This window comes from Sylvia atricapilla, chromosome 1 (assembly GCF_009819655.1).
Source record: "Sylvia atricapilla isolate bSylAtr1 chromosome 1, bSylAtr1.pri, whole genome shotgun sequence".
NCBI lineage: Eukaryota > Metazoa > Chordata > Aves > Passeriformes > Sylviidae > Sylvia > Sylvia atricapilla.
In genome coordinates, this window is record NC_089140.1 from 55,682,877 (window position 1) to 55,699,922 (window position 17,046).

The 17,046-nt window shown below is 37.7% G+C and overlaps 1 protein-coding gene across 1 annotated transcript in view; it reads right to left on the minus strand.

Moving 5' to 3' along the window:
* The window catches only part of ADCY1 (adenylate cyclase 1), a 156,434-nt gene that overhangs the window by 69,849 nt on the left and 69,539 nt on the right, over positions 1-17,046 (minus strand). The window contains 2 exon segments of the mRNA XM_066323149.1: positions 3,578-3,689; positions 16,901-17,019. Coding sequence (XP_066179246.1) covers positions 3,578-3,689; positions 16,901-17,019 — 231 coding nt within the window.

The window sequence follows — 17,046 nt, forward strand, 5'->3', positions numbered from 1 at the left end:
TTCTTTAGGAAACCAAATGGTGCTATTGTGAAAAAGAAAACAGAAATCATGCCATTATTTTCAGGAAGCATCTGGGCAATGCTCTTAATCATATGCTTTAGTTTAAGGTATTACTGCAAGAAGCAGGGCTTTTGATTTGATGATGTCTATGCGTCCCTGCCAACTCAAGATATTTTATGATTTTAAGTACTGTATTCTGATCAATTCTTCCCCAGCACTCTTCCCAAAGACTCAGTGATTTGCAAGGTAAAATAACGTGTGCAAGGTAAGTGTTTAAAAAAACATACTTTCTCTAGAGGTGAATAGACATGAAAGGACATGACAAAAGAACAAATGAATTCCAGGAAGGAGTAGTAAGATCAGGATTTTTTCCCCCTTTCTACTAACAGAATGCTGAAGTAAATTTTCAAAGGAATTAAATTACTTTATATTGAAACCTAAGGTTTGCTTTCAGAACTCCCTGTCATGAGTTCTAACTAAATCTGAAACTATTGTGATTTAAAAGAAAAGGTGTAGCATTTCAAAGAGAGCAAAACTATGTGCCTTGCCAAAAAAATCCCAACAAACAAACAAACAAGCAAAAACAATCCAAACCACCACAAACCAAAAATCATCCAAAGAAGCAGCAGATGGAAAGAAATAACTAATATAAAAAACATAAATCAGTGTAGCAATATGGAACAAAGCGACATGGACCCCCTTGTGCATCCAAAGATCACTTTATTGAAGACATCGTCTCTTTTTATACCTTTAATCTCCATCAGACAAAACTGAGACCAAACCAAGGCCTAAAAGAACACAACAGGAGAAGGGCACCCATTGGCTGGCTCAGCTGCAGTGCTGGTGTCCGCCCACATCCTATCACCCAATCAACTCCTCGCTCATACGCTGTCCACATGTCCTTCCAGCCAATCACAATCTCACTTCCAGTTGTCACTCACCTGATTCTCTCCTCACTCCCAACTGCCTCTCACCTCCCACCCGACTTCCAACCATCCAGCCTGTGGCTGTGCCTTTCCCACAGGGCCTTCTGGTGAGCATGAGCCTTAAACACTTCAACAAATATAATCCCATTCTCCATAAACCAGCTTCTAGATGTGTTAAGGACAAATTTTAGCAGAACTATACTGTCAAAAAGCAAATACTTACTATTTCTATAATGTGTCAATGTGCCCAAATGCCAAGATTCATCTTGAGGCTCCCAGCAAACACATGCTGCCTTATACTTATTACACTTACTACAGTGATTACAGGGATTCCTGTAAAGCATTATATTTTTAAGACAGGGCAATTGTTTCAAGAAAGGTAGTCATAAACTGCACCTTCCAGTTGATATTGCTTCCTAAGAAACAGCAGCACACAACAGGCACACTCACAGATTGCACTTTAGTAATCACAGTGACCTACCTGACAGTGTTACACATTCTTTAAAAGTCTCTGCAGTTTCCTCCTTAATCATTCTAAATACTCAAGCACAGCACTGTTTTAAAATCACCTCAGTTCTCTGTTTTGACCTAATTATGAAGAAGCTAGAAGCTGCTTTAACCAAGAGATCAGAATCCTTCTGAAAACTTGTATTCCTCAGCACATTTCCTTGACTGCAGAAGGCACAATTAGAAGTGTCCCTAAATAACATCACCAGACGCTAAGGAAAGCTTGTACATCTGTCCTTAGTCATACCTCAGTGAAGTACAGTCTGAACTAGAAGTACCCCTAAATAGCAAATCTTCCTCACATAGCTGAAAGAAAACATGGTGGGGTTTTTTTTAATTTGAAAAAGAATCCTTTCAGGATGAATAGAAAAACTAATTTTTTTTTCTCTTCTGCTGTCTCCAAGCTGCTTCTTCCATGATGAAGAACTGACCTTGCACCAAAAGCTGGCATGTGCCTGATACCTGCCTTCAGGTGTCACTGACACCTTCAGTTGGCAGCACATGGCCAGTGCTAAGACAGCAAGCATGGTAGGGCAGCCATGTCCTGGGCTTCAGTGCCATGACACATCATAGGCTTATGTACTTCTGTGTGCACACATGTGATGTTGTGTTCTTTACAGTACTTCCCTTTTATTACATGGCTCTGTATTTCATGGCTATAAAGACTCCACAAATGACAGCATTATAACTTTTAAAAAAGCTTATTAAATGACTGGTTGGCATATAATGGATGAAATTCAGTAATAAAATGAAAAGGAAATCAAAGTAAGGAGGATGTTTGAACTTCTTAAACCATTTAAGATCTCACAAATTACTATCTAAATGGAAGTCCTTTTTTATTTCTGAGGCATAATCTATGAAGTACTCTGGGCTGAGGACCTGTGCTCTCTATAATACACTGCCAGTAGTTGCGGCAATGAATTGGCTACGCAAATTACCCCTAGAATTTAATTGCATCTCTACTGAGCATCTAAGTTAATCTTCTGCTGTTCTTGGAAAAAAGGGAACACACAAATTTTTTTTTTTTTTTGTTATGACTTGAACATTTAGTGCAAATCAGAACATAGCACTACTCCATCAAAGGATAACCCATTTGACGAAGAGGGTCTTTCTCAACCCTAGCACCTTGTAGAGCAGAAGGTTTCTTTGTCCTTGGGATCCTTGAGAGCTGTTTATCAAGAGGGAGATTTAGATGCAAAATGATCACATGCTTTAGATCTCTCGTGTGGAAGACTGCATCAAGGAGAAGTGAGTTTGGACTGAAAAACGTGGATGCTATTTATGTTGAGGGCCAAAACAAATACTTTCTTTAGGCTGCTGCACAGAGTCTGAAGACAAAATAGCTAGACAGTAGAGCATAATTGATGTGGAAGAGTTACTTCTCAGCAATGAAGGTTTCAAGGACAGCTGGCAAATAAGACAGATTTGATGAAGTTCTGCTTTATTCAGAGGGGAAAACACATTTTCAGCATCTTATTAAATGCAATTTGAAACAAGATGTATGACTTTTTCTAGCACAGCAATTCCTCTCATTTCGCATCAAATGATTCTTTGTTAAATTAGGCTGCCTGGAGTTATAGGCAAGGAACTTGTCTCTCATTTTCTCTTCCTTGGGAAATCTAGCACAATATAAGTGCAAAAACCAAAACATGCACATCAATTTATGGTATGGATCCTATTTTGCCTACCATAATCTCGCTGAAAAGCTACCATCATTTCTGCTTTAAGGGGTGCTCTCTGTGAAGAATTAATTTTACTCTCTAGCTTCCTATTATCACAGAAAAAATTATGCCATACTGCCAATATTAATATTTTCCATTGTTCTGATTATTTTTTGATGAAGAATAAAGACATAGAAATTGAAAAAATCCCTCTATTTTGTACAAACAAGACCAGTTAAGAACACTGATGAACTGTATGAGGGGGAAGAAAAGTATATTTAAAAGTAACACATACACATTTTTCCTAAACAATTAAAAAAAAAGTAGGTTTTTTTTCTAAAATATTAATAAAAGATTAAAGCTTTAGAAAATCATGACATGTGGGGCTAAATAAGTCTATTACAAATTTCTAACATATATAACTCATGCATCATTTTTCAGAAAGAAATATTTATTAAATTAAAATAAGAGAGTTGTACTTACTGTAGCTAATTCATCAAATTTTCCAAAAAGTTCATTCAGCAGCTTCACCAGCTCTTGGGCAGTACACTGTGATGCCAAACTTGTGAACCCCACAATGTCTGCAAACAAAATACTTTAAAGGAGGAAAAAGACACAGATAAATTAGTAGAGAAGATATCTTCACATTCTCATTACTCTCTTTCATAGCACAAATGTAACCCAAAGTACTAACTCCAGTAAATCCTGAAATATTATCAACGAAGTGCTAGTTGTAAAAATAATGGAAAAGATTCAGAAAAATAGGCATCAGTCTGGTGCTGTCAACTGTTGTAGAGAATTCTCAGACACTTTTGATGGCTACCTGGCAGATGAGGCAAAGCACCTCATTCATAGAGTGCTCAGTGAGTACTCTAGGAGCATAATGAACAATTTATTTTCTTCGCAGCTAGGATCTCCTCAGCCAGATTGGTTTTGAACTGCTAAAGTTCCACAACCAAACAGATAAACCTTGCATGAGATTTACAAAATATTGAAAGAGGGGTTAATAGCTTAGGTGCAGTAGCTCTGTGATGTGGTCTTATAGTAGCTCCCTGTGAGGAGCTAGAATCCACAAAGTCAAGCCAGTATTCTCTGCACTGTACTGCCTGGCTCTGGTAAGTGTCCAGCTTTCATCAGTATAAGCGAGGTTTTCATGTCCAAAAGTTTTATCTGCTTTAACAATCCCTGATAGTCAGTGTTGATTGAGGGAGATAATTGAAATTAGTGCAGGTACCATTGTGATTGAGAGAATAAAAATTCTGGAGTAAATCACAAAACTCAAGAGAGCTGTGATCCTTTCAACTGTTTAGATTCCTTCTGTTGGTAGAAACACAGAATCAGCTGCAGGAACACACTTCATTTATCTCCAACACCCAGACTAGAAATGTCAAATAATTTATGAAAATAGTAATAAACCATCCCATGATATATAGACTAGGTATACTTTACATAGTGTAAAACTTAGTCTGCTAATTGTAAATTGGATTAAACATTATGTAGGCCCATTCACCTCAACAAAGCTTCACTCTTTAGATAAAAAAGCAATGCTAGAAAAGCAGGCCTAATCCACTGTTTTCCATTCTTTATAGCAAGTCTCAACAGCTGTAATATGTTACAGAAAATGGCAAATCCTGACTCAGACTCTGCTTCTATAATTTAATTTCAACCCGTTGTTTACACCCCTTGTCCACCATAGCAGATAAGTAGCATATCCCAGCTCAAAACCAACTCATCCAAAGTTCAATGAGTTTGGTCTACAAACAAAGCCTCTACACTGTCATGTTATTCCTTGGGACAGTGTCTCCACTGGGCACTTCTTGGAGCATGCATTACGACAACATTGCTCAAGATGGCCCTGGTTCAAGGAAAAACATAGTTATTCCTTTCTCATGCTGTTTAAACATAAAAAAAGGCTTCTTAAAATAAAAATTCAGTATTAAGTAATTTTACTGATTTATGTCTCTGCTATCATAAAAATGAACCAGTCAATTGATGGGTAAAGTGCATTAACAGAGCACCAGAATAAAGTGACCTGCATATTTGCCCTGAAAGATCTACTTATTCTCTTAATTCTTTATTGACATCCTTGTTAGATGGCCCTAAGGTTGGTCTTTCTGGAAATTAAAAAGTTATCTAAATTTCTTAAAGATTTTCAAAAGCACTTAGATGTGCATCAGTGTGTTTCATACATTTTGCTTTATGGCTGTTTTTCTTTATGACCTAAATTCACATCAATACTTGTACAGTTCAAAAAGAGACAGAGGGGAAAAAACAATTACAATTGTTACAATCCAGTGTGTCTTGTAGTTTCCCAGTTTTAATTCAATACTATCAGAATAGAGTGGGAGGGGAAGTAAGGATGTTGCTTTATAATAACAGCTTCTGGTAGCCTCTCTGACATTTTATGTCTCATCTATTGTACACATCTTACATTTTCATTGCTTTTGCTTTTCTATTTCCTTATTCAATATGGATGTCCATATTTTTTCCACAGTCTTACCACACATACAGTAACAATAATATTTTTAGCAGCACCAACAATATCCACTTGCAAAAAAAAACTCCATGGTGGGGGGAGGGGGTTAGGCCTTTAAGGTAATACAATGTCATCTCTTTATCAAGGTCTTTCACAATGAGGAACATCTATATAAATACAAACCAGAAATGTTCTGTGTTTGTGACAAATATGTCTTAACAGCCAACACAGCAACCATTACAACCTTGACATCAAAACCTCTCTATTAGTGAAACACAGAGAATAGGAAACAGGTTCCTGCATAATCATTCACTTAAGAACGAAGTTATTTTACATATGGGTACCTTACCAGGTCAGCATGAGATCCTTGCTATTCCTTTAAACATTTAAAGAATGCTTAGTCCTCGGCATTTAATTCAAAACACGGGTACAAAAATGTGAAGTCCATAAAAGTACCCACAATACAGAACTAAACACACCATTGAAAACCTAGGTAAAATATGTAATTATTGTATGCTGAGAGACTGAGTTATGCTTGTGAAATTTTTTATACTGTTGTTAACTACATGTATACATTTTAGAGCTAATGGAATAGGTTAGGTAATATGAGTATTGTTACACTTTCTTTTTTTGTACAAAATTCCCAACTTTTAAAATACAATATTCTTAAAAGATGCAAAGTATAACTCTTATGTCTGGACATGGCACAGATATGAAAATGCTTTGAGTAGAAGTTCTGCCTTTTATGAATGAAAAATCTCATCATTTTTAACACCATTAACATAATTTTAAATATTGCAGTCATAGTAACTGCTGCACTTTGTTTGAAAGTAGGCTGAAATGCTGGTGACCAAACTTGAAAAACAGTGACTAAAACAATGACAATGGTAGGAAACAGCCAGTGGAGGAGCAGAGGATGTCCATACCCAAAGTGCAACTGGCACTGCAAGTCTGCTCCTTCCGTGGTCTGTTCTCACGGGTGGCAATGCTGAGGAGAGTGATGCCCCCACATGCACACACACACAGAGCTCTACTATTCTAAAACATGGCATTGAAACTCAAGAGCTGGTTCATTTTATTTTAGCTGGTGAACTGACCAATATTATCTCTTCACTTCTCCCATCTATGTCCATCTATATCTGCTTCTCATACTACTTGTACTACGAGTATTGTGGGGCAGCACCAACACATACTCTCATTGTGCAACATCTAAAAGAAATTAGAGCAGCATCTTGGTCTGTGATATGGAGTCAAATTACCCAACTGATACAATAAACTTGTTTTCCCTCTTATGTTCTGCTCATGTTTCTGGAAAGTAAAGGACAAGAAGGCTTTTATGAGGAGATAGCACAGTCAGTCACAGGGAATGAGAACAGAAAAGAGATTTGAATTCATGCTACAGCCATTAAATCACAATGGTATTAAAGAGAGAAATTATAAGATATACAGTGCCAGAATTTCTGTCATAAACCTGAACTGTTTCCAGGGCCAAATATATTTGAATATTCTCAAAGTCCAAGTCCCCGCACTGGCAATGAAATTCCCTTTCCTCTGTTTTGGATATATTATTCACACAAAAATACTGAAAGCCTTAAATTTAGGCCATGTTAATATACTCAGAAAAGTTAAAACAAAGCAGCTACAGGAGTTACATCACTGTTAAAGCACATTAATCAGCCCTGCATATGCATTCACTCAAGAGCAAAGTAGGTTTTCCTTCACAGTAACTTAATCTGTAAGAGTGATGGAGGTTCACCTCCTCAGAAAGGATTAAACTAGAGTAAACAAGGCTGCCTTATTTATGCATGAAAGATTTCTCATAATGGTATGGTATACAAAGGAACACTTCATAATGATTGCCAGGTAATTTTATTTTTAAAAAAATAAATGCTGGTATATATAGAAATAAGAAGTGAGAAACTACCAATTAACAATTATTTGTCTTAATGACCATTGAGGGATGTAACTGTCCCTTTTTTAATTCCACACAATTAAACAATTTGATTCCACAGAATTAATAATGCCATTGGGCACTTTGGTGAAAAACAAAAAAAAACCCCACCCCAATCTACTTTAAACTATTTCCAAAAGAAGAGAAATGAAAGTGGAAAGAAATTGGAAACAAAGGGCATATATTTCTTCTGCCTGCTCACCAGCACAGCTTGCACATAGTTCAAGCACTTCTCTTGCCTACAAGGGATGTGAGTGTGTTGGTTAGGAAGGCCAGGAAGCTATTACAGGGCTGAGGCTGCTGTTGTCTCATTGCCCAGGGGCTCAACAATGCTCCACAATCTTGCATGGCACAGAGACGAGACTGACTAGACTATAGTTCTCCTATAGTTTTCTTCTTTTCCCTTTCTAAAAATGAGGGTTATAGTTCCCGATTTCCAGTCATTAGGGACTTCATCTCACTGCCATGACTTTTCAAATATGATAGATAGCAGCTTAATAACTTCATCTGACAGTTCCCTCAGAGCTCACAGATCAATCTACTCGGGTCCCATGGACTTGAGCACATTCAGGCTCCTTAGATGATCTTGAACCTGATCCTCTCCTGCAGTTGCCTCAAGGTGCTCATTCTCTCAGTCCCTGCATTTGCCTTTTATGACCAGGGTGGTATGGCTGGGGCACTTGTTGAAGAATGAGGTGTAGAAGCTGTCAAGAACCTCAGCCTTCTCTTTGTTCAGTGTAGCCAGGTGTCTTGTTTCCTATGAGAGAGAGTCCAAGTTATCCCTAGGCTTTCTTTTGCTTTCAATATATCTATAGAAACCCTTTCTGTTATCCTCAATATCCATGGCCAGACTCAATCCTATCTGGGCCTTGGCTTCCCTAACTTCCTGTGCAATTCCCCTGTCTTTTTCCCAGGTCATCTGTCCTTGTTTCCACTTCCTGAAGGCTTCTTTTTTCACTCTAGATTTACTCAGCAGCTCCTTATCTATCCGTAATGGCCTCCTAGCATTTTGGCCTGATTTCTTCCTTGTTGCATGCATTGTTCCTGAGCTTGGAAGAGGTGATCCTTGAAATTCAACCAGCATCCTTGGGCCCCTTCGCCATCCAGGGCTCTATCCCATGTGACTGTACTGAGCAGGTCCTTGAAGAGGCCAAAGTCTGCCAGGGAAGTGAGCTTACTGTGTACTCTTGTCGCTGCCTTGAGGTTCTTGAACCCCCGCAATTTTATGATCACTGCAGCCAAGGCTGCCTTAGAGCACTCCATTCCCTACCAGCTCCTTCTTGGTGAGCACAAGGTCCAGTATGGCACGTTCTTGTTGGCTCCTCAATTGCTTGTGTAGAGAAATTGTTGTTGACACATGTGAGGAACCTCGGGGATTATGTCCTGCTGTGCTGTCCCTTCAACAGATATCAGGGGAGTTGAAATCCCCTATGAAGACCAGGGCTTGAAAGTATGAGGCCACTTCTGTCTGCCTATAGAGGGTTTCATCCACACCATCATCCTGACTGGCTGGCCTGTAGCAGACGCCGACTATAACATCCCCTGTCCCTATCCTCCCTCTAGTCTTCACCTACAAGCTCTTGGCTGGATCCTCATCCTTCCCCAGTCATATTTCCATACTCTCCAGCTGGTTACTGACATAATGACTACATCTCCTTCTCATGTCCCTTGCCTGTCTTTCCTAAAATGTCTAAAATCTTCCATTTTAAAACTCCAGTCATAGGAGCCATCCCACCAAATCTCCATGATGCTCAAAGTATCATATCCACACAGGCCTGCGCACCTCTATAGTTCCTCTTGTTTTTTTGGCATACTGCATGCATTTGTGTAGAGGCATCTTAGCCAGAACCCAGGTGAAGCTGACTCACTAGATGGAGTATCTGGAATGCCTTTGCACTGCTATTGGCATCCATTTGAGATGTTGACACCTGAATGTCAAGACTGGGAGGGATAGGTGCCTCCCTCCCCTGACTAATCTATTTTAAAGCCCCCTGCACTAGCCTGGCAAGTCCCTGACCCAAGATGGTTTTTCTCTTTGTCAGATGAAACTCATCATTCCCTAGTAAATCAGGCCTGGTAAACTGAGTCTGAGTAAGAAAAAACATGACTTACCAATCATACCATGATTTATCAGTGAATTCACAGGATTAAAAGGTTTGGTTAATCAGGTAAAAAACTGAAATCACTTTGTTTTTTAGACAGACAAGTTGTTAGCAATCATACCTTGCAACAGCACATTCTAATTATATCCAAGGGGGAAAAATAATCAGTTGTTGAGCAGAGATTTCTCAAACTTCTGCTATGCACTTGATTTTAGAGTCTGTGTGAATCCATCGTGTTTGAGCAGTAGTACTGTCGGGTTAGAGGGTTGCTTGCTCCTTTTGTCGCCTGATTGCTTACAAAAACTGAGAGAACACGTTGACTGTTACTGAAGTGCAAGAGAACAGCAGAAGAAGACTAGACTAGTTAGAAATATTTCCTTCTGATTGCTTTATGTGAGATGCAAGGCACACTTTTTTCACTGGTTTTCTCTCTCAAAATGGTTACTCTTTCTGTTATTTAAATTCTCTATTGCTTCTCTAACATCTTCTGCTCATAGATAATAACCACAATAACCACTTGTTGATACAGCTACATGGGTTAGTACTACCTCTCCTCTTCTGCACAACCACCACAAGGCTGAAAGTTTACTCTCCAGTCTTACTGCTCTTACACACATCTAGTAAAGGACGCGTAAAACTACATGAGTTTTTGGATTTTATTTGTGTAATAGTATTTAGATAAAATTTTAAATCAATTTTTAATTGATATCTAGAGCGAAGCTTAAATACTCCCCACTAAAAACATGGCCTGTTTTTACATAGTAACCTTTTACATTTCATAGGAAAATTAGTTTATTTTTGACAGAAAGCAACCCGGTTTTTATTATTAATATTTTATATACAAATAGCTTGTTTAATTACCAATAAAACAAAATTATCTTAAAATAATTATAACCCAAACTTCTAAAAATATGCATAATCTGAAGAGTGGGACTATGCAACTGCAAAAGTTAACAATTTTACAAATAAATTTTTTCAGAGGAGTTAATTTGCTAAAGAATATTTCTTATTGCAATGTGCCTATCCCTCTGGTCTTATGATACTTCTTTCTTAATGAAATGCATCTATATTTCTGAAAACATAAATTAAAAAAAATTGTAAAGACAGTTATTTTAAGTAGAGTGTTTGAAAGAATTACATCTACAGTTACTGAAGAGCTCCTGCTAAACACTACACAAGAAAACACATATAAACTAACTAAAAAATATACTAAACTAAAATTGACATAAATTTTATATGACTTCATTCCCCATAGAATACTGCAACAAAGCACATATGATAGATAAGGTGTAAATTCAGATTTGTAAGCATTGAAATGCAGCGGGGGTTTTTTTGACTGTTTGTTTCACTCCCTATTTACTAATGACACAGGGAGTTAGTGTACCATCTACAAGCTTGTGAATGACACCTAGATATGTGGTGTGGTTTACAACACTGGAGGGCAGGAATGCCATCTGAAGGGACCTGGATGGGCTGGAGAGGTGGGCTTGTGCGAACCGCATGAAGTTCAACAAGGCCATGTGCAAGGTTCTGCACCTGGGTTGGGGCAATCCCAAACATGGATACAAATTGAGGCTTTAGTAGATTAAGACCAGCACTGCAAAGGAGGACTTGATGGTACTGGTGGATAAAATATTGGACATGTGTCAGCACTGTACACTTGTGGTCCAAAAACCCAAATGAATCTTGTTACACATAGAAGGAAATGTGGCCAGCAGGTGGAGGGAGGTGATTCTGTTCCTTTTATGAGACCCCACTTCGATTTTCAGCACAAGAAAGACATGGATATGTTAGAGTGTGGTTGTTCAGCCTGGAGAAGAGACGGCTCCAGGGAGTTATAGTAGCCTTCCAGAGGATAAAGGGGGTCGACAACAGAGCTGGACATGGACTTTTTTTAAGGATCTCTACTGATAGACAAATGGGAATGTTTTAAACTAAAACTGGGTAGATTTAGATTACATGCAAGGAAGAAATTCTCCACTATGAGAGCAGAACAGGTTTCATAGAGAAGCTGTGGATACCTCACCTCTGGAAATATTCAAGCTCAGGCTGGTCAGGTGTTTGAGCAACTTTATCTAGTGAAAGATGAACCTGACTCAGACACAGAGACTGGACTAGATGATCTTTAAAGGTTCCATCCTACTCAAACCATTTTATGATTTCATTATTCCAATGTTTAACAGAAGTTTCCAAAGGAATTATTTTTTAAGCTACTTGGACTCTTTGGTTTGAAACACCAACAGCTATTCCTAACTTGTTCTGGTATATAAATTCTGAACAAAAACCAAGCAGCAGTTGAGTGAGTAAGTTCAGGAAAGCAAACAGTATAAACAGACCTTTCTCTCCTCTGTCACAGAGACAAGCTGGTTTGGCACTGGCATACAAGTTACATACATCATTATCTCATACTCCTTGACAATCTGAAACATTTTTGTGCTTACAAGCTCAGAGTTATCACTCCAGGACCTTCTGTATTCCTGTTTTCTCTCCCTGTGATCTCTGTAGGCAGGCATAACCAGCACTTGCACAGATGGCAGTCCTCCTGCACCACAGTGGGAAGCAGCTGCACCTGCTAGAACTGAGTGCAGAAAGCCTATGGCTTGGTATAAGAGATTAAAGCCGCTTCCCAAGTGTGAGTATTGACAGAGCAACTCTTTCCTATGTCACTCTATGGGGCATTCTGAAGGAGAAATCCTACCAAGTTAACTAGAGATTTGACAGCTTGTAGGTAGTAAATGCCCACTTTTAACAGTACTAATTCATGTGCTTTTTGCACTGGAATGGTCCTGCTGTTTTCAATAGAGCCCTTAGTATAAACAAGTACTCTGCAAAATAAGGAAAGGTGTATGCCCTATTTTTTATTTTCATTTGGGCCATTTGTTTAATTAAAGAACAACTTACAGTAAAAATGGTATTTTAATGGCACATGGTGCCTCAGAAAGGAACCTGTAGGACTCTTTTTGCCTCAAAGGTCAAACATAGGAGAAATTTATTAGTAATTTTATGTATGACTCACTTCAATGTTTGAGAAAAAAGTGGTCTCTAAAATTAAAGAGGACTGTTAAAAATAAAAACAAAGGAGGCTGTATTTTTTACAGAATAATCATTTACAAAACTAGTTTACTGTGAAGCCTTACAAGTTCAGAAAGACTACATACAAAAGTCTGTTCATAGGCATCATGATCACAGCTTTTTAAAACATTGGAATGGGTAAGTTAAATTAATTTTTTTAAAGTTCTGATGTTTTCTGAAAGACAGGATAGACCAGAAATATTTGCTCATAAATATCTGCAGATTGTGTTCTGGCTTTAGATTGACTTTTAAGAATCTCTAAAATGCCACAAGGAATCTTTTTATTAGTAGCTTTGAAATTAGGCAGTGTGTTTCCTGAAATTAATATTTCTTCTTACAAAGCATCCAGTTCTATTTCAAACTTGTAAAAAAAAGGCTAGATGAAACTGCTGTACCAGAAGCCCAAGAAATGTTTAGCTGTTCAATGCTCACTTTCTTTTTATTTCTTCCACATTGTTTGAGTCACAGAATGAAGCAAGAGGCTGTGTGTTAATATAGGAAGTCAGCCATATGCTTATCCATCCATGAGTTGAGTTTCATGAATATCTAATGTCCATTCCAAAAGAGACAAACAACAAAATATGTTGAGGTTTCCATACAGGGCACATGTTTGAGCTGAAACTCAATTTGAAATTTTCCTAATTGAATTATGGGTCCATGGAGAGATTCAGTCAGAACTAGAGTTTTTACATTAAACACTGTACCTACACATGTGGTCTGTAAATTTCTCATCCCTGTAGGAACAAGGAAACAAGGAAATATGAATCTTAAATTTCTTAACTTATTCTTAGGAAAAGCATGTCTCCTCCATGTTACAAAACATAATTCTGAGCACCACAGAAGTGCTGGTCTGTTGGATAGCCTTTACATGTGACTTGACATTTGGTTCCCACGTCTTTCATGGTGTCCTTGTGTGGGACTACCCCAGTAAAATAACACTTGTACTGTGTTAAAACAGCTTGTGGACTATATACAGACTATTTCCTTCTGATAAACCACAGATATTATATTAGTTGCAATTATTTTAGTTTTGAGCTCATTGTCCTCACTGGGCTAATGCTATATTGGATGTGTATTTGCATCTCTTCTTTTGCAATGCATTTGCATTAGGTTATTTGTCTCCATTTAAAATACATGCCCTCATTTCTTACTGCATGGCACTTCTGTTAAAAAACTTTACAAGGTAGCAGATGTACTACAGATCTGGGAAGAGCTGATCAAAGCATGACACATTCCCTTCCAGAGGCACAGTGTGTTTCAGGCAGTCATTCAACAACTATTGGGTAGTTGGTAAAATATTCACCAACTAATTAATAAACCAGGGATGTTGCCATGGGTATCTGAAATATATCAGTACTTTTTCCCAGTCTATCATTCACTTTTTTTCAGAGGTATATGTGTCTTCACTGTAATGTGCATTTCTGGGAACAGGTAAAGAAGGTAGCTGTATGAATGTCTTATTTTTCACATGTAAGATTAAATATTCTTTGTCTTTTTTTCAGGCAGCTATTTAGAAGACTGGAACAGATACTCATAATTTCTGATACTTCTGAGGGTATTTTTCTTTTTGATGTTGATTTTTCAACAGATAATGAATGGAAAAATCATGTAGTTTACTAATTGCATGCCTGCCTCCTTTAGACTGTCTTTTCTGAAGAATAATGCTCTGATACTTCCAGGTATTTTGCAGGGAGAAAAAGAAAGCACTGCAAAAGTAAAAGTAAAAGTGCAGCTCATTTTCTATTTTCCACTGTATAGCTCTGGAGTTAAAAAACCCTGGAAAATAGAATTATAGAGGGGCTTTCTGTTGGTTTGTTTTAATAGCAGCACCTTACAGAACACTTGATGCGAAGAGGACAATCACAAGAATATAGGAATGATCTCTCAGGTTTACCTATTATATCACTGAACTGCCACTACTCAGAAGGAAAAAAAGCTGGTTTTATCTTTTTAGGAAAGTAAAGCAAACACTTATTATTGGCATTGACCACCAGCAGCCCTGCTAAAGTTATGCTGTAGTGTTGTTCTTTACGTTGGTGTCAGGGTAGCACCTGCTGGGAGTTCCCCTTCATCCTTCAGATCTGCACAGTCACAGAACTTGTGGGGTGAAACTCTGGCCTACTGGGATGTGCTAGCCACAGATTGCTGGGTATTTATTGGACTCTATTCCCCACCTTTTTTAAAAACCATTTTTATAGTTATAGATTAGTTGCGTTACTGAAATAAGAGACATAAGTACAGATGATGAAGGGACGTATGCTATTTTCAGTTCTCTTCTGAGCTCTGAACTGAGGGTCTTGGTTGTGACATTAATATTACTCCATCTTACTTAGGCTTCATTTGCTCCAAAAGTAACTTCTTAATGTCAGAGAATGAATTCACCTCTCCAGACAGGGTGTTTGGATTCAAAAACTCTTATGAACTCCACATTGAAGCAGTGAATAAGCCACAGAAGTTTTAGTAGTTATGTGAAAAAAACATATCATGTAGGAAAAAAGACTACTGAGGTTGCATTTCAAAAAGATTTTAGCAAAAGAGAGAACTCAGGAATGCTATAATCAACTGCAAAGCAGTGCTGTCTGAGATGACTGTACTCAGTGTAATGAATGCAGAGACTTGTGATGCATACAAAATCTAAATATACTAACCATGATATAATTATCAGTCTTACTTTTACCCTGAATATAAGGGCAACCAACAGTATACATGTGTTTCATAGCACTGTGAAGACTTAATTTTAGATGCAATTTTATGAATATAGTAAGGACTGTGATCACCAAAGGGTCAAAGTAGAAGACACCCAAGCACCAAAACCTGGCATACCTGAGACTTGATTATCAAAACTGGCTACAAAGAGACAGACAGGTTATCATTCAAGGATGGAAGACTGGCAAGAAAAAGAAAAAAAGTGCAAATGGTGTTGGTGAGGAGTGCAACAGAATAAAACCATGTGAAATAAACAAAGAAAAGTGAAGGAGTAAGCCTACTTAGATTTTGAATGTGTCCTTCAGGAGGTCTCAAGTCAGACTTTGACAATTGAGAACCATCAGATACTGTAAACAACATTGTCATTTTCAGCCTCAGTTTTGGGGTAGTTTGCACTTAGAACCAACTTTAAAATGATTGTTAAAGACCAAGTTTTGTATGCAAACTGATGAGATTAATATTATGGAAGATTTAGCCATTAACATGAAGTAAACTGCTAATTTTTAATTCAGTAATATGAAATTTTACAGTGTAAAACTGACCTAATTTGGCAGTCTTCTGAACACTCCCATCCTAGACATCTCTGATTCCCTTAGTGACAGAAATGTTTTTAGTTGCATCAACTTAGTAACTAGTCCTTGCATATATTAAAGGTAGTTCAATGGGAGGTAGACTAAGTCCTAGGAGAAGAAACTTAGCAGTGGATGAAGGAGAGGAGAAGGTGCTGAATTTTACTGTTATGTTACATGCGTACACCATGTGAATCAAGGCAGCTCTGTGGCATCATTTACTAACACTGCACCTTGTTTACTAAAAGGGTGACACCAACTAAACTTCTTTGATGCTGTTTCTGATGTGGAAGAAAGGCACTTGGCAGTAGTGTGATAAAACACAGACAAGGTCTTTAAGAAATTTGTTTTTGAGGCAAAGAAGAATAACAAATGAGAATGCACTTCAACAAAAAGCAATATAAATGATGGCACTTGCTCACAGTCAACTTTTGAACAAGAGTAAGAAGCAGAACTGAGCCTTAGTCAATCTCTGGGGGGAACACTCATGTGATGTGGACAAACAAACATTTAAGTTTACATCACACTTTCTTTCTGTGTTTCCATGCTATTACCCAGGAAAATCTATTAATTTAGAAGTAATTCATCTTACTATCAAAAAATATAAATGTGTAAAAACTACCATGCAGAATAAATATTCCTGTTCATCCAAAATATAATGCAGCACAAACCCCATGACTAGTCATTTGCAAAAAGTTATCAGTCTCCCAGCACTACTATTCTAAGACATTTATTGATTCATGCTTATCTTCTGAGAAGATTATTAAATCTTCCTAGTGCACCTATTCTTCTACTCCATATAAATGACAAATCTTCACCATATTGCTTGTTCTTTTTAAATTCTGAAACCTGACTGCAATTGCACATCACTGTCCTTGCACTAAATATTCATAGTTCTTTAGTTTGTTTCATGGGCTACATCAATCCTACCTAACATTGTCATGCCTTTGAATGTAAATCTTGTGGAAAATCCTTTCAGGAGGCTTCAGGAAGTCTTCCTTCATTTCCATTGCAACATTCCTGGGCAAAAGGCTCATCAAGAGACGTTCCTAAAAGAAAATATAAACATTGGTGTA